A 24,199-nucleotide genomic window follows, 5' to 3' on the forward strand; every position below is an offset into this window, starting at 1 on the left:
TTAATAATCCTTATTCTTCTGGTGTGCTAAACTATACCTCATTAATCCATATACTCCCCCTACCTAGAATGTCACCGGGCACTCACGGCTGCTCCAGACTTTTTCTTGAACATAAGAGAAGTAAATAAGAAATACAGGCTTAAAAATGAATGCCTGCAACGAACCAAGCATTGTGTCAGGTGACCTGAATATTACAAAGAACCTAAGGTATTCCACTGCAGAGGGACAATGACCCTGCTTGAAATAACAGGGGTTGTGTTAGCAGGTGACGTTGAATGTTTAACTAATGGAGTTGAATCACTTTTCAAGCTCGGCTTAATAATACAGCAAGGCAGAGGGGCCCTGGCAATACTGAGGGTCTTGCTACTCAATCTCTGTCCATCATAGATGTAAAGAACACTTGAGGGGCTGGGTTGTGGCTCAGTGATAGAGCGCTTGCCTAGCATGTGTGAGGCACTGGGTTCCATCCTCAGCACCGCTTAAACAAATTAAATAAACAAAATAAAGTTAAAAAAAAAAAAGAACACTTGAGCTGAGTTCAGTGAACAGGAAGCCCATCACCACAGGGACCCATTGCCACTCAGTTTTGAAAGGTGGGCACAAGCACAGAGGCAGAGCAGACCTGTGTGTTGGACCCTCTGGCCAGCATGGGAAAAGCAGGCGTGAAGGTAAGAAAGCCAACTCTGCAGGCGGACATCACACCTTGACTCTACTATGGCTCCAAGGGGATCTCTGCATTTATTCTATGACCTCTGGCTTCCATATTCTTTAGTCACTTCTTTATGAAATAAATCTAAATTCTCCTACTTCCCCCCAAAATCATCCTTAGAGACTAAACATTACCTGATCTTCTAATGAAGGAGGGCCACACTTGGGCACTCCCCCTTTTCTGTGGAAGGTGAAGGGGCAGGAGCAGAGATGGCTGGAGCTAAACTTGCAGCAGAACTAGGACATGACAGACTGGTTTTGTTCTTGTTGTTTGTTTGTTTGTTTCAGCATCTTTTTTTTTTTTTTTTTTTTTGCCAGTTACAGCCCCATTCCTTCATCTAGAACATGCTGAATTCAGCAAGTCCAGCTCTATCATTTCTGTCCCTTGAGTCCACTGGCTTCTGGTCATCTGATACAGCTCTTGCAGCACAGGGGACCTGCCTCTCTTCCTACTCTGAGCACACTTGTGGCCCAAACTGAGTACTGCTGCCTGGGGGCTTATTACCAGCCATTACCAGCCGCGTTTCAGTTCGTCATCTTCAACCCGAGTGATGGCTCCGCTATTCTCCTTGATCCTTGGTGAGTACCTTTGCTTCGGTAGGTTTAGATTTTAGGGTTTTCTGGAAATTTCATTAGGAGAATCTTTTCCCTGCCCAGATTCAAATATCTTTGAAAGATGGCTTTCTCCTTTCTTTCTATATCTATCCTAAGCCCTAAAAACCCCTTGATCCATACCCAATTTATAATATATTTTAATTGCCAGATTTTTTTCTATTGCCCCATAGTTATACCAACAGATTCATGACATTTTTCCCCTTCCTCATTTCCATTGTTTTCCCCAAATATACTATTAATAAGAAGACAAGTGAATGGGATGCTAAGTAGCAACAGGTAGAGCAAGGAAAGAAGGTACTGCTGTAAGACAATCACCTTTCATTGGCCATTTTGTCTAATTTCCTCTGAAAAGTGCTTCACATAATGTTTCTCTCATTTTCTCCAATTTCCTGTTGCCTAGGTGAGTCTACAAATTGGCATGAATGATCTGGAGGCTTTAATCCTGGACCCTTGATTCCTTCTTTCCTTCCTTCCTTCCTTCCTTCCTTCCGTCCTTCCTTGTACTGGGACTATGAACCAGGGCGTTAGGCATGCTGGGCAAGCACTCTGCCACTGAGCTGCATCCTCAGCCCTCCTGGCTCTCCAATTGCTTAGCTGTGTGAATTTGTAGATTACCATATTTCTCTGAAATCTTCCTAATCTATGCAGTAAGACTGATGTTATGTTTCTCAGAGTTTTTTTTTTTTTTTTTTTTTTGAAGGAAGTGTTTCATAAGATAACTATTACAGGGCATCTAACAGCATCCGGTAAACCTCTGTCCTAGTTGATCACATTCATTTTTATTATAGGCATTGCTGAAGCCCACACAGTCTTTCAATATAGCACTCGGGTGTCCCGTGTAGGATGCTTGCCATATTTAGCATCCCTACATTTCCCACTGCACCTGGCTCTCCCAAGCTCACCTGCAGTCCCGTCTCCTCCATGGATTCTTTCTGGTCTGCAGCTGCTGTTACAGCTATTGACCCTGCAGAGGAGCTCCCAGTTACTCATTGGATACCTCCCATTTGCACTTGTGCACCAGGCTTCACACTTTCCTTCCCATGTGTAATTTTGTAGGGGAGGTTATGCAACAGCTCATCACATATGTACAATATCACCTTGAGTCTCCCAGAGTTGTAGAAAAGACTTCACAGAGTCTGAGTGGCCATGTGAGAAAGATGGAGGGCATGGGATTCATGAGAAAGAGTCTGGAAACTAAGAGAAAAAAATATTGCAGGTTAACCACTGAAATATTTGGATCTGCCTGGAAAGCCCTAGGAGGGAGTTCCAAAGACACTCACTCACCTTTTCAGAAACCTATTGAAGGAGTGGAGGGTGAATTCTACAGTAGCAAATACCAAGGTCTCAGGGACTACTGAAGGTCACAGGGTTCAGGATTCTTTACAGCACTAGGAGGGAGCCTAACGGACAAAAGAATCCAACTCTACAGAGATCTCACAGGAAGAAGCCCCACGTTCCAAAGATGTACTAGTACTTAAATGTGGAGATTCCAAACTCAACATTGAGCTGCTTCTGACCTGTTAATCTATAATCAGGTGTCAGTAAACTATAGCCTACAAGTTGAGAATGGCTTTTATATTTTTTAACAGTGGGGGAATTTTTTAAAAAATCTAATATTTCATGACACATAAAAATACATGAAATTTAAATTTGTGTCTCCATAAATTAAGGTATATCGGAACACAACTGTGTTTATGTATCCACAAGGACATGGCTAGTCTCATGTTGTAAAGATAGAGCTAAATAGCTGTGTCAGAGACCCTATGGCCACAAAGCCTGAAATATTTATTATCTGGCCTTTGAAAGAAAGGGTTTGCCAACTCCAGTCTGAACGCCGTGTCCTTGAACACAGGCAGATCCCGCCACTCCCCTCCACTCTCTGCACTGCCCCTCTGCAACCTTGACTTTCCCCACCAGGGCATCTTTCCAGGGGCCCTAGGGCTCCTTTCTGCAGAGCCAAGGGGGTGCATTACCACACTTCTACTTCAGCAGTTATGACCCTCCTATCCTCACCTGGGCTGAAAGCAACACCACTGTAGTGGGAAAGGGCCGGGCCAACTGTGACAGAATTGGTCTCTGGTTTCTAGTCAGTGTCCAGTGTTCTCTGAGGGCGGTCATCAAAGGACACTGTGACCCAGGACGAGAAGGTTACAATTGGACAGATCTTGGAGGTTCTCTATCTATTGCCCTAAGTTTGGCAAGGGCCTTCTAGAGAGTTCTATTTTTTTTTTTAAATAAAGCCCTAAAGAGTTCTATTTTTTTAAATTTACTCAATGATCTCACTCACTTCCTCTTTTTTCTCCCCTCAGTCATTTGCGCTGGACCTGGCCTCTTAGGTAAGACTTCGAAGGGGTGGGGTGGGGGGAAAAGTCCTGACAGGGAGGAATTTTGAAGGTTCCTGGGCTCTGAACACAGACTATGGTCCCAAACAGGCCGAGTACCTTTCTTTTCAGGTTTCCCATCCCACTCTGTCAGTCTTGTGAGGGTGGATTTCCATTCCAGAGCACAGAATGGTTTGAATGGTTTTATCCAGCCAAGGAACCTCTCTCCCCACTTGGCCTCTGTGGCCAGAGAAGCTTGGCCAGCATCCACAAAACGAGATAGCTTCATTGCAAGCCCAGAGGCATTTCACTGGGGTGTAACTCGGGAATGAACTTCTTGTGCCCTGATGGGTTCCAGCAAATCCAGGTCCTCCTCCCAGACTTCCTGGCACTTTTGAATTAGAAACGCGTGAGCTTCTGTGAAGTACATGACTTCACCAGTAGAGGGCAGGATGGAGCTCAGCCTCTACCGGCTGCCTCCTGGAGGAATCTGGGCCATACATCCTTGTGCACCCAAGGAGAGCAAGGGAGTGTGGAATGAGTATGCAGGAGTGGAAGGCTGTGACCGTCCAAAGCCAAGGAGGTTGTTTGTGGATTATCAGCTGCTTTCCGTTCCTCAAGTCTATACTTTCACTGGATGCTGGTGGCTTTGCCAGAGAGAGGCAGCTACAAATCTGCTATTGGTGTGGCAAATCCTTTGCCCTGACAGATGCAATTTGATTCCTTAGAGTTCCCCTTCCGGGATCTTGTCCAGAAACTTAAATTACTTGCTCTTTTTTCTTGGTCTTCAGGGCTGTCCCTCACTGCCAGTGTGAGAGGACAACTGTTTTTGTCACAGTGTCCCCCTTCCCCAGGATGTTGCTCCCCCACCCCTGGGTCTCTCTCAAGCTCTGTGCTGATAAAGCAGGCTAGTGTCGGCACGCTGCTCTGGGGAGCCCTCAACTCTTTCCTTTCACATCTTTTCGCATCTCTTCTATTTCCTCCAGCTGAATTTCTTTTGTTGTGGTGGTTGTTGTTATTACTATTATGATCACTGCTTATTTCTTCTTTCCTGGGAACTGCTCTTGTCTACTTCATAGAAACTGAAAATTCAGGCCAGGCGTGGTGGTGGATGCCTGCAATCCCACTGGCTCGGGAGGCTGAGACAGGAGGATGGAGAGTTCAAAGCCAGGCTCAGCAAAGACGAGGCACTAAGCAACTCAGGGAGACCCTGTCTCTAAGTAAAATACAAAATAGGGCTGGGGATGTGGCTCAGTGGTCGAGTGGCCCTGAGTTCAATCCCTGGTACCTAGCTCCCCCAAAAAAGAAGGAAAAAAAATGAAAATTCATTGAAAGTGAGAATTTTACAATCCAAAATAAAATGATAACCTGTGTATAATTCTGAAGGCAGCTTCTTTCCGGAGTACACAATAATAACAATCCAAACTCTAATCTAGATCCAATGACCCAAAAGCCATTTCTGAGTGACTCTCTTGAATTATATTTTATTCAGATAAGTAAGCTTTAAATTCAAATGTGTAAAAAGTATAAACCTTTTTTTTTAACTTTTTAAAATGATTTTAAATTCTATCTCTAGTTTCTTTTTTCAGTACTAGGGATTGAACCCAGGAGTGCTGTGTCACTGAGATACGTCTCCATCCTTGTTTAATTTTTCTTTTTGGTACTGGGGGATTGAACGCTGGGGTGTTTTACCACTGAGCCACATCTTCAGCCCTTTTCAGTTTTTATTTTGAGAGAGGGTCTCACTAAGTTGTTAAGGGTCTTGTTAAATTGCTGAGGCTGGCTTTGAACCTACAATCCTCCTGCCTCAGCCTCCCAAGCTGCCTGGATTATAGGCATGTGCCCAGCCTTTTCAAAATTTTGAAATTGGGCTGGGGATATGGCTCAAGTGGTAGTGCACTTTCCTGGCATGCGTGCGTCCTGGGTTCGATTCTCAGCACCACATACAAACAAAGATGTTGTGTCCGCCGAAAACTAAATAAATATTAAAATTCTCTCTCTCTCTCTCTCTCTCAAAAAACAAACAAACAAACAAACAAAAAACACCTCCTGCCTCCGTATCCCAAAATGCTGGGCTTACAGGTGTGTGCCACCGTTTCCAGCTAATCTTCATTCTTTATATCCCTTCCCCCACCACCAATTAAGGAAATGAAGCAAAAACAAATCAATAAACCAAACATAAACTTCTCATGTAGTTTAAAAATCAGTCATATTGGAGTGTTCTCACTTAACCACTCCTCTGGGTTGATTTCATGTTCTGGGGAGTTTGTGTAGAGTTAAGACAGGAAGTGGGAAATCTGCTCCTCAGGCGTCATGTCACCCACATTGGCCCTTATTAAGCTGTTCATATTCCATTAGGGCATAGACCACAAGTCCAAATGTGACATTTTCTAGAACCCCAGACATGTCTCTCAGTTAATGGTCCCATTACACAAAGCTGTGGCAAATTTAGCTCTCTGCTGTCTTGCTTTAAGGCTACAGTAGACTTGGTGAGATTGTTTTAAGCCTCTAACTATAAGCTCTTTGAGGATAGAAGTCCTCTCTGTCTTATTCATCACGGTTCTCTGAGTTCATAAAACAATACCCCAAACATAGTAGGTGCTTAGCAAATATTTAATGTCTGATGAGTTCTTCCCTAGTCACTCGACACAGCCATTTCTCCTCTACTTCTGTGCGGTGGTGGAAGGGAAAGAATTTCTCTTCATCTTTTCCATACCCAGAGTTCTAATTCCTCAGAACTTGTCCGGAGGCTCTGTGGTGCCTCTCTCCCACCCGGACCCCTGAAATCCTCTAGTTAAGTACTTGGAGCTGATCTGTCCTGGGCTTTCACTACTGGACAGTGTGACCACCGGATCATCACTTCCATGAGACTCCTTTCCCTCCTTTGTGGAATACAGGGGTGGGCATGATGATCTCTATGGATTATCCTGGTTCTGACCATCAGAGTCTAAAAACTCTGCTGGCTCTTTGACTAATCTTTCCCTTAATCTTCAGCGTGAAAGGCTACAGTCATGTCTGGGTCCTTGAAGGGGAATTTCTTGGTAGGGTGCAATTAAAGATGCGGTAGAATCAGAACTCAGAAATGGGGTCCCGAAGTGTGTCTCCCTCCCCTTCCCTTCTGACCCCTCCTGTCTAGTCCCCTACTCCCCACACCTTCTGTCCAGGGTGGAAGTGTCCCTGAGCATCCTCTGCACTCCTCCTGGATCTCCAGCTAACATCCCGTCTCTTTGCAGAGACATCCAGAGTGCGGCTGGTGGGGGGTCCCCACCGCTGCGAAGGGAGAGTGGAGGTAGAACGGAACGGCCAGTGGGGCACTGTGTGTGATGATGGCTGGGACCTGAAGGATGTGGCTGTGGTGTGCCGGGAGCTGGGCTGTGGAACAGCCAAGAAAACCCCCAGTGGTCGTTTATATGGGCCATACACAGAAAAAGGGCAAGAAGTCCTCATCCAAGGGGTCAGGTGCAGCGGAATGGAAGACACCCTGGCTCAATGTGAGCAAGATGAAGATGTTTATAGCTGCTCACACGACGAGGATGCCGGGGCAATTTGCCAGAGTAAGTACAGCAAGGCTCGAGGGCCCTCTGCCAGCTGCCCGAAACCTGCCCTGGCCACTCTTGTTGGATTTTATACCCTGTCATGGACTTCCACACAGCGGTAACTTCCTCCCTGTCCTCTCGTCTCACCCACACTTTCTTAACTATCAACTCTGGAGATAGATCATCCTCACTTAGAATGTTACTATTACTTGGTTGTATTAGTGTTTTTTTTTTTTTTTTAAGTTTAAATAGAAATGAGAACGTATTTCTCTTATTTTTATACATGAAAAAAATATGCACAGATCCTGCAACCACTAAACCCTTATTGACTGGTGTATCTTATGTCTGGGGCTGGGCCTGAAGTCGTGGGTGAAGAAATGAGCCCCCAAGATGTAATCTGTGCTTTTTTGATAGTTCCAGTTCTCAAGAAGTCTACCTCCGGTCAGGTAGACAGGGGATGCTCAGAGGAAAGCAACACAATCTTAGAGAGATGATAGACTGATAGACACATTCATAGATCCGTATTCCTTTATTTCCATACAGAGAGAGCAAATATTTGCTTTCTGTGTACTTTTAATATTTTCTGTGTCTCTGTGTATCTTTTCTCCTCCTGGGATTTATGAGAGGCTAGTCTATGTCTCCTCCTTCTCTGTCTCCCCACAGAATTTATCAGAGAAACAATCACTTTTTGCCTTAATACTATAAGTTAGAAAGACTGAAGATTGGTGAGGGTTGGAAGCATTAATCTGGAATACTTGGTTAATGTCAACATTGAACCAAAATGATTTTTACTGGTCTGGGGCTGGGGCTCAGGGGTGGAGCACTTGCTTCCCACGTGTGAGGCACTGGGGTGAATCATCAGCACCACATAAAATAAATAAATAAAATAAAGAACATGCCACCTTCCTACTTAAAACCAAAGATTTTTTTAACCTTTTATGTGTATATGCTTATGTATCTAATCACCTGTATAATGTATGTATATACACACATATATACAGATATGTGTGCACATATATACATGATACATATACATTTATATATAAATAGATAATACATACATTTACTATACAAACAACATATATAGTATAGTTATAATGACATAGAATACACACATTATATACATTATATATTATTATAATTCCATATTATATAAAATGATCAATATTTATTATATATTAATTATGACATAAATGGATTATATATCATGTGTAGTAATTATGTAATATACATATTTTATTTATAATGTCTGATATAATATTTAATGTAAATTCATTTTTATACATAGATATATGTATAATAATATATTAAAATATTTTGTGTGTAATTATAATAATATATGATACATTGTAATTATGTATTAAAATATATACTATATTTATCATATATAAAAAGGACTGTGGATATAGCTCAGTGGTAGAGTGCCCCTGGTGGGTTCAATACCCAATACCAAAATATATATGCTATATTTTAATATATAATACATAATGAATTTATAACATGTAAAAACATTTATATTTATAGTATATTATAATTATAAATATACTTATATATTATTATTTATGTAACATTATTATAATAATATAAATTTTACATATAATTATACTATACATATAATATGATATAAATGTTCCATATATATAAATAAATTTGTTTTGCCTCTGTCTCTTGTGAAGAGCAATGAGGAGTTGAATGGGAAAACAATTTGAAAGAGTAAAATGCCACGATAATGACTCGCCCTGGGATGAGCATGCGCTTCCTTGATCCGCTCCCTCACTTCTCCATGAGCATCTCTTGGGCAGTGCCTCGCACTCCAGTGTACAGGGTACTGAACACCAGAAACAGCCCCTGGGCAGTGAGCCCCCTTTTCGGAGACGACCATGTGCTTGCAGGGAATAGACCCTTCCTGTTTTTTCTCCGCAGACCCAGATTTGTCTCCAGTCCCAGAAAGTGTGCGGCTGGTCCATGGCCCTGGGCCTTGCAAGGGGCGAGTGGAGGTGCAGTATGAGGGCCAGTGGAGCACCGTGTGCAAAACAGGCTGGGACCTCCGGGCTGCGAAGGTGGTGTGCCGGCAACTGGGGTGCGGCAGGGCCCTGCAGACCCAAAGCCACTGTAACAAGGCTGCCCAGGGCCAAGGACCCATCTGGGAGAGGGAGATGTTCTGCTCGGGAAGAGAAGCAGCCCTTCAGGATTGCCCCTCTGGGCCTTGGGAGAAGCACAACTGCACCCACGACGAGGACGCGTGGGTGGAATGTGAAGGTAATGGAAGGTGATGCTCGCACATCCAGAGACCAAGGTCATGGGTGAGGTTAAATGGAATTCCATTCAGCATTATTCTCGAGAACTACTCCTGCACCAGAGGATCCCTGCCAACCTATTGTGCTGACTGTCAATTCTCTTCTTTTAAAATGGCAATTACAATAACTGCCTTTCAGTGCTGGGCATGGTGGTGCACACCCGGAATCCCATCTACCTGAAAGGCTGAGGAAGGAGGATCCCAAGTTCAAGGCCAGCCTGGGCAACTTAGTAAGACCCTGTCTCAAGATAAAAAGTAAAAAGGACTCCGAATGTAGCTCCATTGTAGAGCTCTACTGGGTTCAATCCCCAGTACCACCACCCCCCCCCCCCCCAAAAAAAAAAAGTTTTTTTTTAAATAACTTCTTTGAATGTGAAATGCTTAAAATGTTTTAAGCAATATTATGTGCTATATTAATATGAACTGTTATACTGAATTCCATATGATAGAGCACAGCACATTACTCTGTATCTGTTGAGTTCTTCAATTTTTAAAAACTACCAGAAAGCCATTCATAAATATTAGATTTATAAAATAGGTGGGGGAAGCAAAAAGATCCTAGCTGAAGGAACATACCTGGCCACAGGGGTTGAAAGCTGATGGAGCAATGGAGAGCAACTGCAGTCACAGAAACACGTGGAGGGTTTCAGATGTGCTGATGGGGTTTGGTTGGGGAGGATGCAGATGATCTTTTTTTTTTTTTTTAATATTTAACTTTTAGTTGTAGCTGGACATAACACCTTTATTTTATTTATTTATTTTTATGTGATGCTGAGGGTCCAACCCAGGGCCTTGCACGCGCTAGGAGAATGCTCTACCGCCGAGCCACAACCCCAACCCATGATCTTATTTTTTTCTCTTTTCCCTTTTTCTCTCCAATCTCCAACTTCCCCCTCCACCCTGCAGATGCCTTTGACCTGAGGCTGGTAGGAAGAGATAATCAGTGCTCTGGGAGACTGGAAGTGCTGCACAAGGGCGTGTGGGGCTCCGTCTGTGACGACGGCTGGGGAGAAAAGGAGGACCGAGTGGTGTGCAAGCAACTGGGCTGTGGGGAACCCCTCTCTCTACCCTTCAAAGCTCGGAAAACCTACGGCCCTGGGGTTGGCCGCATCTGGCTGGATGACGTTCGTTGTTCGGGGCAGGAGCAGTCCCTGGAGCAGTGCAAGCACAGGTTTTGGGGGTATCATGACTGTACCCACAAAGAAGATGTGGCTGTGATCTGCTCAGGTAAGTCCTGTAGGGCTGCCGTGGAGGACAATGCAGGAAGAAGGGTTGGTGGGGTGAAGTCTGGGGACAAGGGTGGCTCTGCCTGGGCCACAGAGCTTCTCGTAATCCTTCGTTACGCCCTGACTATTTCCAGGGATAGGGCTGAGGCTTTCTGATATTTTTTTTTTTGTTTTTATTTTGGTTTTGATTTTTTTTTCTAGAGGAATCGGGCTGGGATATAATAAAAAATACAGTTTGAATGTGTCTTGAAAATTATTGGATCAACATCTTTATATTAAGTGTGAACAAAAGTGTGAAAGGATATAAGCCACTTTTCAAAATCATCAAAATTGTTTTCAGATCACATAGCAGAACCATAACGATCCAGCTTTCCTCTCAATTCAGGGTTAGTTCTCTTCAGTCCTCAAAGGCTAAGTCTGGACCATGGCAGATGCTCCACCTCATTCTTTTTTTTTTTTTTTATTATTATTCCCCAGATTTTATTTCCAGTGGCAGTGAGGCTATGGGCAAGGGCACTTTGAGAATGTCCTTGGGAGTCTTTTTTAAAGTTTTTAAAAATATTTTTATTTTCTAGTTGTAGTTGGACACAATACCTTTATTTTGCTTATTTATTTTTATGTGGTGCTGAGAATCGAACCCAGGGTCTCGCACATGCAAGGCAAGCACTCTACCACTGAGCCACAACCCCAGCTCCTCCTTGGGAGTCTTATTGGAGAGAGTAAGACCTGAAATAGACCCATATAGGGAGTATGCAGGAGAAGCCCTGTCCCAACTTGGGTCAGGGAGTCCGAGTGTAGCCTCTGGGTCTCTGGGTGGCTGACTCAAGAGAGTCACAAGTTGGAAGCCCATTTGTGGAATTAGAAAGGGGACCCACTGTGCAGGTCTCTTTGGCTTAGCTATAAAGCTGCAGCTAGGGAAGAGCTGATATTTAACCAAGAAATATGGGGAACAGTTAATGCCCAGGAAAGGACAGATTTAGTGGCAACAGGCCAACATTTACATCTGCTGCTGCTACTTTGAAATTGTTAAATTTTATGCAGTCACTAAACTACTCTGAACTTCAGTGTTTTCATCTGTAAAATAGACACTGTCCCTCAAAGACTTTTGTGTAAGACATGAACACAGTTAGCCCTCTGTTTCCATGGCTTCTGCATCTGTGGCTTCAACCAACCGTGAATTGAAAATGCATATTTGATGTGTCACCAACTTTATTTCTGGTACATTTTGGCTATTTATTCCATATTGATGTTCTTTCAAAATAGAATAAAGGATTCAATTACTCTACTGAAAAAAAGAAATCATATCAGTCCTGAACATGTACAGGATTTTCTTATCATTACTCCCTAAACAAGATAGCATAACAGTTATTTATGTGGCATTTACATTGTGGTAGGTATTACAAGTGACCTAGAGATGAGTTAGAATATATAGGAGGATGTGCTTCAGTTTGGTGAAAATTTTTACAATGTCATTTTACATACGGGTTTAGAGCATCTTTTTTTTTTTTTTTTTTTCTATCCTTGAGGGTCCTAGCACCAATTTTCTGTGGATACAGAGGAACAACTGTACATTTTGTGCCTCACATGAGAGCTGGTTCAATTTGCCCCTGGACACTACACCAGATTCTGACCCAGGTGACATCCACCGGTGTGGGATATCCATGTAGTTGAGCTCTTTCCTGTTCTGAGCAACAGTCTGCTTCCTTAGCCAATTTAGCTTGAATGGAATAATTTCTTGCAGGCCCGTCCCCGCTCCTTACTACATGTTCCTCTTGTCTTTACAGGACAGTATCCCGGCCTTGATGCTTGACCTGGCTCCTACTGGCCCCAGGTGCCCCTGCTTGTTCCCCGGGCCCCTGATTATCCTGGTGGTCACGCTGGACCTCAGTCTCTCGGGAGTCTGAATGCTTCGGAGACACCTTGTTCTCGGGGTCAAGCACGGCCCCCCCACCTGTCCTGAGATATGGTTGTTGAGTGTCCCTGCTGGGAAAGATGACCTTCTCTTGGCATTGCTTCTGACCTTGTCTGCCCCTTCCTCACCTGCCTGGAATCCTCAGGCCGGCCGCTCTGACCAAAAGCACAGGCCTCACAAAGGCAAGATCTTCATCTGCTCATTACAGGAATGAAAAAGACAGAGGGCACATTTTAAAGGAAGCGTGTGGAGAAAAATCTTTGGAACTGGGGTGGGGGACGAGACAGAGGCTTTTTGAAATCTTCTTCTCAAGCTTCAGCTGATCATGACAGTAAGCCCATACTTCTCTGCCCCTTTCTCGAAGAGGGTAGTTTGCCATTTCAAGAGGGTGGCACAGCAGCGATCTGTAGTCCTGAACCTTTTCATAACATCAGAAAAAAGATATTTCACCTTCTGACGGTGGCCATGAAATACTTCTGTCATCTATCCCAGGACAATCTGCCAACATAGTTGGCATTTAACCAAAGGAATCTCAGAAATGCATCCAAAGAAAACTGTGATTGGTTCCTGGGAAAAGGTCAGGAGAGAGGTGGACAGAAGTTGGGGAGAGCTACAGTTGTGTCGCATGCCAATCAGAAAGTACCATTTTCATCTTATTAATGGAGACCTGTAAACCTAAGGTACAGAATGACACTAAGGAGACCATCAAGGTTTAACTGTAAAAATCAGCAACTCTAGACTCAGGCTAAGTCCAAACTTACGCTATGCTGAGGATTACACTGCATAATAAATCACATCTTGCAATCTCAACAGCTGCTGTTTTGTGTGATGTGTTCTTTCCACCAACAGGGAAGCAGGTATTGTTGTGGGACAGGTCACTCAGAACACACACCAAGTCCCAGTTTTGTCCAAATTGAAGAGTCTTTATTTTGCTGGCCAGCCAGAGACTGCCCCCCACAGGATCCATAACTGTCTCTGCAAGGAACAGCCCCAAGCCTGAGCATTTTAGGTTATCTGAAGACAAAAAGCACATCTGGGGTGACACAGCTGCAAGCAAGCAGGCACAGAAACTGGACTGGGCAGTTAACGAGACAATGCAGTGGGCACCTTGGGATTTCCCACGGGACTTTCCAGGTTGGCACAGCAGCAAGCAAGCAGAAGGGAAGTGGGTCAAAATGACCCTAGTTCAGTACCCGTTAGAGAATGGTTACTAACGTCTACACAACCAATCTCTGACAAGGTACATTGCCCAAGAAAAATGAAAACCAAAGAGAAAATTTTCACATTGCATAAGAATCGCTCATTTGTGTTGCCAAGTATGTTGTGCTAGGTAACTATTAATGCGTACAGAGGTGGGGCTTTCCCACAGGAGAAGCATTTCTTACATGCAGTCTGTTTGGTCATTGCCTGTATAGCCTGGCCCATAACAGGTTTGTCTTTTATTTTACACAGGATTAGGTAAAAGAGAACCTGCCTGTAAATGCAACCACATGTGTAACATAGCTATCTCCTCTAGGTGGGGAACTTTCTTCCTATTTCCTGCTCTAGCTTGAAACTAAAAGTCAGTTCTGCCACTCTTACACTTTTTTAGAAAAAAAAAATTTCATTTTGATTAATGTGTATTAATTGTACTTATTAATGGTCTTCAGTGTGAAATTTCAATACATGCATGCAACATGCACTGATCAAATCTAACCAACTACTAACAGAGGGTGCTAGAGTCTTCCATATTGGTTGTGGGATCCTATGGCTGCTAATGATACTGGAGAGTGTTTCCACCTGCCAACCTGCTATTCCACTGTAGCTCAAATAGTTAAATGAATGGGAAAATAGGTAGAGAAACATTGTTTTTTAAAAGAGAAACAAGTCTTAACAGACATTTTGGGATTTATCCTGTTTCCTCAAACATACTTTGCCTTTAAATGATCAGCTCTCACAAGTCTTCCTGATTTTCCCTATAGACTGAGATTCTGTACCCCTAATCCATGGGCGAGCTAAACTGCCTTGACTGAGCCATTGAAAAGTCCCTTTATGCTTAGTAGAGCAGAATAGGGTTAGAATTTCACAAAAATAACTTTGGTTGCCTCCTAATTTCTACAATAAAATTTGTTTTGTAGAATTCTAACCCAGTAAGACTCCTGGGAACCAACCTTAAAAATGCTTGTGCCAGAGACAGAATGTTTTAGTCAGTTTTTATTTTCCCCACTGCTATGACCAAAAGACCTGACAAGAACAATTTTAAAGGAGGGAAAATTTATTTGGGGCTCATGGTTTCAGAGGTCTCAGTCCATAGATGGCCAACTCCATTCCTCAGGGCCCAAGAGGAGGCAGAACATCATGGTGGAAGAGTGTGATGGAGGGAAGCAACTGAGAACATGGGAGAGAGAGAGAGAGAGAGAGAGAGAGAGAGAGAGAGAGAGAGAGAAGGAGAGAGAGAGAGACACTCCTCTTATCATGCACAAAATATATACCCAAAAGTAACCCCCGATGACCCACCTCCTCCAGCCACACCCTAGCTGCTTACAGTTATCACCCAGTTAATCCCTATCAGGGGATTACTGCACTGACTAGGTTCAAACTCTCATAACCCAATCATTTCACCTATAAACTTTCTTGCAATGTCTTACCCAGAGCTTCTGGGGCCACCTCATATCTAAACAACAACACAGAGCGATTCCCACACTGAAAGCAAGATCTGAGGAAGCCTGACAGAGTGTTAGAAAGTCTAATAAGAATTTATCATCCTTGGCAGAGGCCTCCCTTCACCGTGAGCTCTCTCCCTGCCTGCCGACTGACTGGAGAGAATCCCAGGTACACATGAGGGAGGCTGAGTCCAACCGTGAAGGAGCCTCATCTCTGAATGGGAGGGTAGAACAGAGTCTCTCACCCAAACTCAGCCAACTGCGACACTAATAGGAAATAGACATGGTTTGTATTAGACCACTCAGAGATCAGGATGGTATATTTCCGGAACCTGTAGCAGGACAAACGCAGGAAGATTGTTTGAAGAAATCAATTGCACTGCTTCAAGGCTCACTAAAGTCTTTCTGGTTATCATTTGGCTTTCTTAAAAACCTCTAAACATATTTTCCGTGCTAATCAGGAAATGTGAGATTGTTCCTAATTATATTTTCACTATTAATGAGCTATATTTTGGATGCTTATTTTTAACAGTCTCCTAAGCCTTTTTTTCCACTAAAAACTATCCCAAGTATGTCCATGGAGAGAGCTTCACAAACATTTTTAAACAACACAGTCCTTCCTCCCGGTGACAGTTAATTGGAACATCTGTCCCAAGCTGGATCAATTAGTCCTTTCCAGGAATTGGGAACTGTGACCAAAAGTAGATTAGTTTCTCCAAGTAGCTGATAGTCTAGTCAGTCAGCCTAGGACCTGCAGGAGGACATTTCTCACATACCACATGGATCAGAGAACCAGAGGAAGTCCTTTCACAGAGATAAATAATAGTGAAATGTGTACAGAGAGCAGCATACATTAGACACAGACATCCTGGACAGCATTTTCCATTTCTTTTCTTTTCCTGGGCTCCGACAGCATTCCTGGCATTAGGTTCTGTGACAGACTGCTGGGAGTTCATAATAATTTTTAAAATGTTTTGGTTGAGTTCATCTTATGTTGGTTTTTGTGCTTCCAACCAAAAGAACCACAGACAGTTTTCTTATTTTTAAGTTGATAAATTGATAATTCATCCATCTTTTACAAGGTCGATTGTATCAGCCCAATTATTAATAATAAATAAATTTCCTTTGCATTCATGAAATCATATTTATGGAACTGAAAACACAGGAAACAGCCTACAGCTGAGGTACCACTTAGAGATACTGCTCTTGAGTGCCCCTGGCTGGATGAATGTCCAATCTATCTGTTCTACATAAGTGGAATTTAAAGCTCATCACCTCCATATTAAAAAAAAAATAGATTAATTAGAGATCCAGTGAAGGTGGGGTATAGAAAATAGGCAACTCAGAAGTGACATGTTTTCTGCCTATTTTATGTTGAAAAGGCTCTCTCTCTCTTTTTTTTTTTTTTTTTTTAGTGAGAGAGAGAGAATTTTTTAATATCTATTTTTCAGTTTTCGGTGGACACAGCATCTTTTTATTCTATTTGTATGTGGTGCTGAGGATAGAACCTAGAGCTCCGCTCATGCCAGGCGAGCGCGTTACCGCTTGGGCCACATCCCCACCTCCAAAAAGGCTCTCTTAAATTTTACTATCGGGTGAAATTTTAATCATTTTTGATGATTAGAAGTTGTAGTAATCCAAATCAGGTAATTAGAACTTGTTGTAATTTAAATCAGGTTACAAAACTTTGCTTAAATCCCTTTGAGAGCTTCCTATTGTGCATAAGTTAAATGGAAACGTCTCATTCTGGCTTAAGAGGCTTGGCATGACCTGGCCCCCACCTACTCCCCCAATCTTATCTCATACAAGCATGCCTTATTTTACTTTATTTACTTGCTTTGCTTTACTGTGTTTCCCAGATATCGTTTTATTTATTTCTTTTCACAGATTGAAGATTTGTGGCAACTCTGCATTAAACAAGCCCATTGTCGCCATTTTCCCCAACAGCTCAGATGATCGTTAGCATTTTGTGGCAATAAAGCATTTTTTATTAAGGCACATCCATTGCTTTTTAGACATACTTGCTATTGCATACTTAATAGACTACAGTATAGTGGGGACATAATTTTTAGATGCACTGGGAAACCAAAAAATTCACTACTCAATTTATTATATATATATATTTTATTACTGTGATCTGAAACTCCAATTCTCAATATCTCCAAACTATGTCTCCCCTATCAGCCCATTCCAACCACATGGATTTTCTATCCCTTCCTAAGACACATCAAATTTACTGACCTGTGGTAGGTCTTCCAGAGGATAGGTTTGGGGTAGAGCAACTATCAGAAGCTCTGTTTGCACATATTGAGTCTGATACATATTGAATCTCCATGTGAAGATATTCATTAAAAGTTTAGGGGAAGTTGGGCACTGTGGTGCACACTTATGATCCCCGTGTCTCGGGAAGCTGAGGCAGGAGGATCACGAGTTCAAAGCCAGCTCAGCAATGGCAAGGTGCTAAGCAACTCAGTAAGACCCTGTCTCTAAATAAAAAAATACACAAAAAATAGGGCTGGGACGTGACTCAGTGGTCCAGCACCCCTGAGTTCAATCCCTGGTATCAAAAAACAAAACAAAACAAAAACGTTCAGGGTAGAGGTTTGGCCTTGCAGATATGATCTGGGAAATTTTTGTATTCCAGAGCTGATAAGGATAAATGCTTTGAATACTCTTTCTCTTTTTGTCATGAATGTGTTTTTGTGGGTGTATGTGTGTGTGTTGTAGAGGGAGGAAAATAAAGATATTTGACATATACACAATATCACTGCTTTTTTCCCATTCTCATTCCTTTATCCTATAACACAAAATGTATTATTTATTATCACAATATTTAAGTATAGTTGAATTAGCATGAAAGTAAACTGTGGGGTAGAAAGAAGTTTTAACTCAAGGATTTTTACCTCTTCTTTAGAATTAGAGGCTAGAGTGTTTTTGGTTTTTTGCAAGATAATTTTATCACGTTAGGTGGAATGAGGGCCTCGTTATTGTTTTTATTAAGAGATTAAGTGAGGTTTAAGGAGATGGTTGCCAAGCTGACAAGGGGACTTGTAGTGGTTAATTTTACATGTTGACTTGCTGAGTCATGAGGTGTTCCACTGTTTGTTTAAACATGATTTCTGGATGTGTCTGTGGGAATATTTCTGGATGGGATTAGTATATCAACTGGAAGTCTCCATAGAGAAAATTGGGTTTCTTAAAGAAATCTCTTCAAGACTTCACAAATTGGTAAAGTCCTTCCCTAAACTCATGTTTTCAAAGACGTTTCCCCTCTCTCATCAGATAATCAGGGATTATTGCTGATATTTTCTTTCCTGTATTTTGACCTTGCCAGGGCTAATCTTATGTGATTCTGGGATGAATTCACCAATCAAGTACGAAGTCTCCTTGAAAATTTTCTTCCTGAGGTATATAGAGACAAATTCCTACCTTTTATGGAAATATGAGGAGCAGAAAATATGTACCCCTAATAGTACAGAGCAGAGATTTTAAAAAACTAGTATTATTTTGAAAATAAAATCAAAGTGATAGTGTATGTTAATGCCCAGCTACAAATGCAATGTGCAATTTTGGTAAGTTTTTTTTTTTTTTTTTGGGGGGGGTGGGTACTGGGGATTGGACTCAGGGGCACTCCACCACTGAGCCACATCCCCAGCCCTGTTTTGTATTTTATTTAGAGACCGAGTGTCACTGAGTTGCTTAGCACCTTGCCATTGTTGAGGCTGGTTTTGAACTTGCAATCCTCCTGCCTCAGCCTTGGAAGCCACTGGGATTACAGGCGTGCACCACTGCACCCAGCTGATTTTGGTAACTTTTTCTGTGACAACAAACCTCACCAATATCTCATGACTTCCAATGTAAACTTTTTTTTTTTTTTTGCGCAGGCAAATTAAGTGCTACAAATCATCTGAAGTTTTGTTGGACTCAGCTGGCCTTAGTTGGATTTGGCTCCAGGATATGGGCTCTGTTTAATTTTCTTCCAACTATTTTCTTGTTCTGGGGTCTGGATAGAGCAGCAGCCAAGCCCAACCATGGAACTGCAAGTGGTGTCTTGTTGGATACATCAAATGCTTGTATTCTGACATCTTTTTGCCCCCAAATATTCATGCAACCAAGCCAAAGACCAGTGAATGAGGAACATATACTTCTCCCCCAAAATACTTGAGAAGATCATCTGACAATGAGAAAACCCATATACTTCTTTTATAAGAAGGGAGCAATAATCTAACCTATTATAGTGCTGTGAAACCAGTTTCTACTCTGTAAGTCACATTTTATCCACTCAAAAAATATCAGGACTCTTCCTCTGAAAGTTCATTAGCTTCTGTATTAGGGTTCTTTGGAGAAACATAACCAATAGAGTATATTTTTACAGTAGGCCCCCTATATCCATGGATTCTGCAACCACAGATTGAACCAACCTGATTGTTCCCTAAATGATACAATATATCTGCTATTCATATTCATAAAGTATTCATATTACAGGAGGTATTTTAAGCAATCCAGAGATTTCAAAGTGTAAAGGAGGATATTCATATAGGTTGTATGCAAGTACTATGCTATTTCATACGGGGCATTTGAGCATCTGTGGATTTTGATATTCATACAAGTCTGGAATTAAACCCCTGTGGATACTGAGGAAGGACTGTATATTTAGGGAAGATTTATTTCAAGGAATTGAAATAGGCTATGTGGATTATGGAGGCTTTTAGGTCCCAAATCTGCAAGGTGGGTCAACGGCTGAAAATGAGGGATGAGCTGATGTTGCAGATCAAGTGTGAAGGAAAGTGTGCTGTCACAGCCGGGGGAGGGGGGTGCCAGTCTTCTGTTCAGGCCTCCAACTAATTAGATGAAGTTCACCCACATTATGGAGGTCAGTCTGCTCTATCCAGTGTCCAGCCATCCACATGCTAATATCAACTGAAAACACTGTCATGGAAATATCCAGGATGTGTGGCCACATATCCGGACACCATGGCTCAACTGAGACAGCATATGAAAGTCACATCACAGCTTCCCCTCTAGCAGGCAAGCCCAGCTTGTGAGACCAGGCCAGTGGTACCTGATTCTCCAGACTCTGCATCTCAGCCCGGGTATCCTCTGTGTTCTCATCACTGCTTCATGGAGCAAAAGGTCCTGCCTTTCCGCGGAGCCTTCAGATACGTCCCGTGATGAGAATTCTTCTCCTGATGATGGGTCCCAGGGATGCACTCTGCCACATTCCTCTGCCCTACGTGATACTCTTCTCCTCATCACCCCCAGAAGCAGATTTTATCTCCACTTACTTCATCAGAATCTTGAGCATCATGATTTCCTCTTTGTGTAATTTATTTCATTTCCTCTAGAAACCTTTTATCCTGCGTGAAAGCTACGATGGGTACACTGTCCTCCAACAAGATAGCCACCATGTCATATGCCACGCTCCGCGGGTTCTTGCCTCTGGCATATCCCTTACTGGGTCAAACTTTTGGCTGAGTTTTGGCTACGGTGTGTGTGTGTGTGTGTGTGTGTGTGTGTGTGTGTGTGTGTCCTTCTTTACGTTTTCTTTAATTGCCTGTTTTCTTGGCATGTTCTATCTGTGACAAATCCTAGCTCTATGGGCCATTTCTTTGTGCTCCATTTTGATTCCAAAGCCAGACCAAACCAAACCAAACAAAATATTACAAGAAAGCCACTGAACAAATTTATTTTTATGAATAGCTATTTTTAAATTTTAACATAATGCTGTGGTTTGAATACAGTTGGTTCCCTTTAAAAGTCATGCTGATTTTTAATCCCCATCAGACAGTATGAAGGAGGTGGAAATGCAATCGAACTGTGCTGTTTAGAGTTGGGGTCTTCGGGAAGCAAGGGGTTAGATAAAGCCGTCGGCATGGAGCCCCTTGGTGGCTTTGTAAGAAGGAGAGAGACCAGAACACACACACCTACATTCTCCATCTCATGCCAGGTGATACCCCCGCACTGCCTCTGGATTCTGTCAGCAAGAAAGTTGATACTAAATGCAGCTTCTTGACCTTTGGGGCTCCAGAATTGGGGGTCAGAATAAGCCTCTTTTCTTTGTAACTTGTGCAGTCTGTGGTACTGTTATTAGTAGTAGCTAAAAGACTAAGACACACAATTTTTTTTTGTGTGTGGGGGGTGCTGGGGATTGAACCCTGGTTCTTGTGCATGCAAGGCAAGCACTCTACCAACTGAGCTATATCCCCAGCCCTAAGACACACAATATTAACAAAACAAATCCAACAGTGCTTAAACAAGATAGTGTACTAAGTCTAAATTACATTTATTCCAGGAATACAAGGTTTGGTTGATATTTCAATATTAATATAATTCACTCTATTATAATAGGCTGAGGATGTAGCTCAGTGGTAGAGGACTTGCTTAGCATGCACAAGGCCCTGGGTTCAATCTTTATCACTGCTGAGAGAGAGAGAGAGAGAGAGAGAGAGAGAGAGAGAGAGATTATACACACATGCATTGTACATACAATTCATCCTATTACCGAAATAAGAGTCAATAGATACATCAAAAATATTTGACAAATTTTAAAATTCATTTATGATAAGAACTTTGAGTAAAGTATGCATACAAATGAACTTCCTTAATTTGATATTTGAAGCATCTATGAAAAACCTACAGTCCATATCATACATAGTTGTGAAAGATGAATTAATTTTGCCCATCTTTGGGACAATGCAAAGATGTCTACTTTCACATCTTCAATTCAACATTGTGACAGAAGTCTTAGCTCAAGCAAGGAGGCAAGAAAAAGAAATAAAAAGTGCACAAACTGTAAAAGAATAATTAAGGCTGTTGTTGTTTGTAGGTAGTATCATACATGGAAAGATCCTGATGGAATTTATCAAAAAGCTACTTGAAGTTAACGAGATGGGAGGTTACAAAATCAATGTACAAAAACTAATTGTGCTTATACATACCAGCAAAAAATAGAAATTGAAATTTATGAAACACTGTCCATTCTAATAATCGGATAGGAATGGCCTAGGGCTCTATTTGACAAAAACGTGAAAAAAACTGGACATTGAAAACTGCAAAACACTGTGAGAGATGTTAAAGAACACCTGAATAAATAGACAGCCGTGCCTTGCTTGTGGGTCAAAAGGCTCAAAATTGTTGAAATGTGAGTTCTCAGCCCAATGTGGTAGGACATGCTTGCAATCCCAGTGACTAGGGAGGCTGAGGCAGGACCATGGCAAGTTGAGGCCAGCCTCGAAACTTGGTGAGACCCTCTCTCAAAATAAAAAATAAAAAGGGCTGGAGATGTAGCTCAGTGGTAGAACCTTTGCCTGGCGTGTACAAGACCCTGGATTCAAGCCCTAATACCACAAAAATCAGCTAATTAATTTAATTAAATTAGAAAGGCTAGCAATGTAGCTCAGCGGTAGGGTTCTTTGAGTTCCATTCCTAGTCAGGGGTGGGGGGAGAGAAAACAGAAACAAAATAATAAACACTGTATTTCTATTTATTAGTAGAAAAGACAGATCTAATCTATAGTAACAAAAAACAGCTGATCAAGAGTTGTATAGTTCTGGGATGTTCGGGGTGATGGGGACGGAGCGCACACACACACACACACACACACGTGCACGCAGCATGTTGAGATGACGTGTTCCACTTATGATTGTGATTGTATTTACATCAACGTATACCTTGTCAAAAACCACGGCATCATAAATTTATAATGGGTTCACTTCAATGTACGTTCCTCATATCTCAATAAACTGATTTTTAAAAGGCCTTTCAGTCTGTGGAGAAGGAGGAAAAACATTTTTAGCTGAAGAAGTCATGAGGTCACTGGAGCAGGACATGCGTGACCGCAGGGGAAGAGACACAAAGCAGCACCGTGTATGCAAAAGCAGCTTTACACCCCGGGCTTGCACTAAGGACACTTCTGTGTGGTCCCCGACACTTTAACCTTGGCATCCTTGTCTCCACATGGGCTTTCTCACGCCTGGGAGCAAAGGTGTGGGCCCACCGTCAGGTTTCAGCCATTTCCTGGGGACCATTAGTCTGCTTCCCCACATGCTCTTATTTTCCTTTATTTTTGTGCATCACGGACCACTCTTTTTTTTTTTTTCTCTCCGTCTTCCTCTTTGGACTTGATTCCTGGACGCAGATGTCAGTATTGGATGGCACCTTTCCACATTTCTTAATGGCTCAGCTTCCATTTTTTTTGGTCTGTCTATTCGCAACCCTAAATACTCCAAGATTGAAAAAACTGGAAATTAGAAATATCACAAATGTCAGTCGGAGTAAATAGCGAACTCCTCCCTAGTGTTCAGGGGCTGATGTGCATATGCCTATTTTCTCTATTTTATTTTCATACACTGTAACATTTTGTTACGAATTGTAACTTCCCATGATTTTTGTTTCTCAGCTGTTTTATGCTCATTTGTTGGTACACCAAAAGTTCCAGTGTGAAAGCTTGTAAAGGTATGAATAGTTGGACCCTGTGCAGATCATCCTGTGAGACAGCTGTCAGATGTGACCTGGTGACCACCCCATCCATCCGTAGCTCAAGGATGTTTGCCTGGCGTGACTTTTCTAGGGACTGCTGGGAAACAGGGGTGTGTTGATGAGACCGTGGAGGGGACAAAGATGAAAGTGTGCCACTTGAATTTCAGGAGGTCTTTATCGTGGTGAGACCCATTGAAGTCAGAAACTCTCTTTGAGAGACCAGAGCTCTTAAAGGAGGCCCTCGAATATTGATGGACGCATAGTGTCTCCGGGTTGTGGAATGGCACCAAACTACAGAATAACTTTGATTTTTCTCAGCCTTCATAGGAGAAGAAATTGAGCCTGGCCATTGGGGGGTTCTTCTTCCTTCTTCTATTTCTATAAACGTGCGCTGAAGGGTGAACTTCCGGTCCTGACTTCCTCAAACCTGAAAGCTGTCACCTCTTGACCTGAGGTGCATTATTT

The 24,199-nt window shown here is 42.4% G+C and overlaps 1 protein-coding gene across 1 annotated transcript; it reads left to right on the plus strand.

Annotated features, from left to right (window-relative positions):
- The first annotated feature begins 1,121 nt into the window (after positions 1 to 1,121).
- Positions 1,122 to 13,424, plus strand: Cd5l (CD5 molecule like). The gene is made up of 6 exons (XM_027920253.2): positions 1,122 to 1,287; positions 3,633 to 3,659; positions 6,878 to 7,198; positions 9,104 to 9,439; positions 10,383 to 10,703; positions 12,487 to 13,424. Exons 1-6 carry the CDS (start codon positions 1,260 to 1,262, stop codon positions 12,510 to 12,512), a joined length of 1,059 nt encoding a protein of 352 aa, XP_027776054.2. The 5' UTR covers positions 1,122 to 1,259; the 3' UTR covers positions 12,513 to 13,424.
- The last annotated feature ends 10,775 nt before the right edge of the window (positions 13,425 to 24,199 follow it).

This window comes from Marmota flaviventris, chromosome 10 (assembly GCF_047511675.1).
Source record: "Marmota flaviventris isolate mMarFla1 chromosome 10, mMarFla1.hap1, whole genome shotgun sequence".
Classification (NCBI taxonomy): domain Eukaryota; kingdom Metazoa; phylum Chordata; class Mammalia; order Rodentia; family Sciuridae; genus Marmota; species Marmota flaviventris.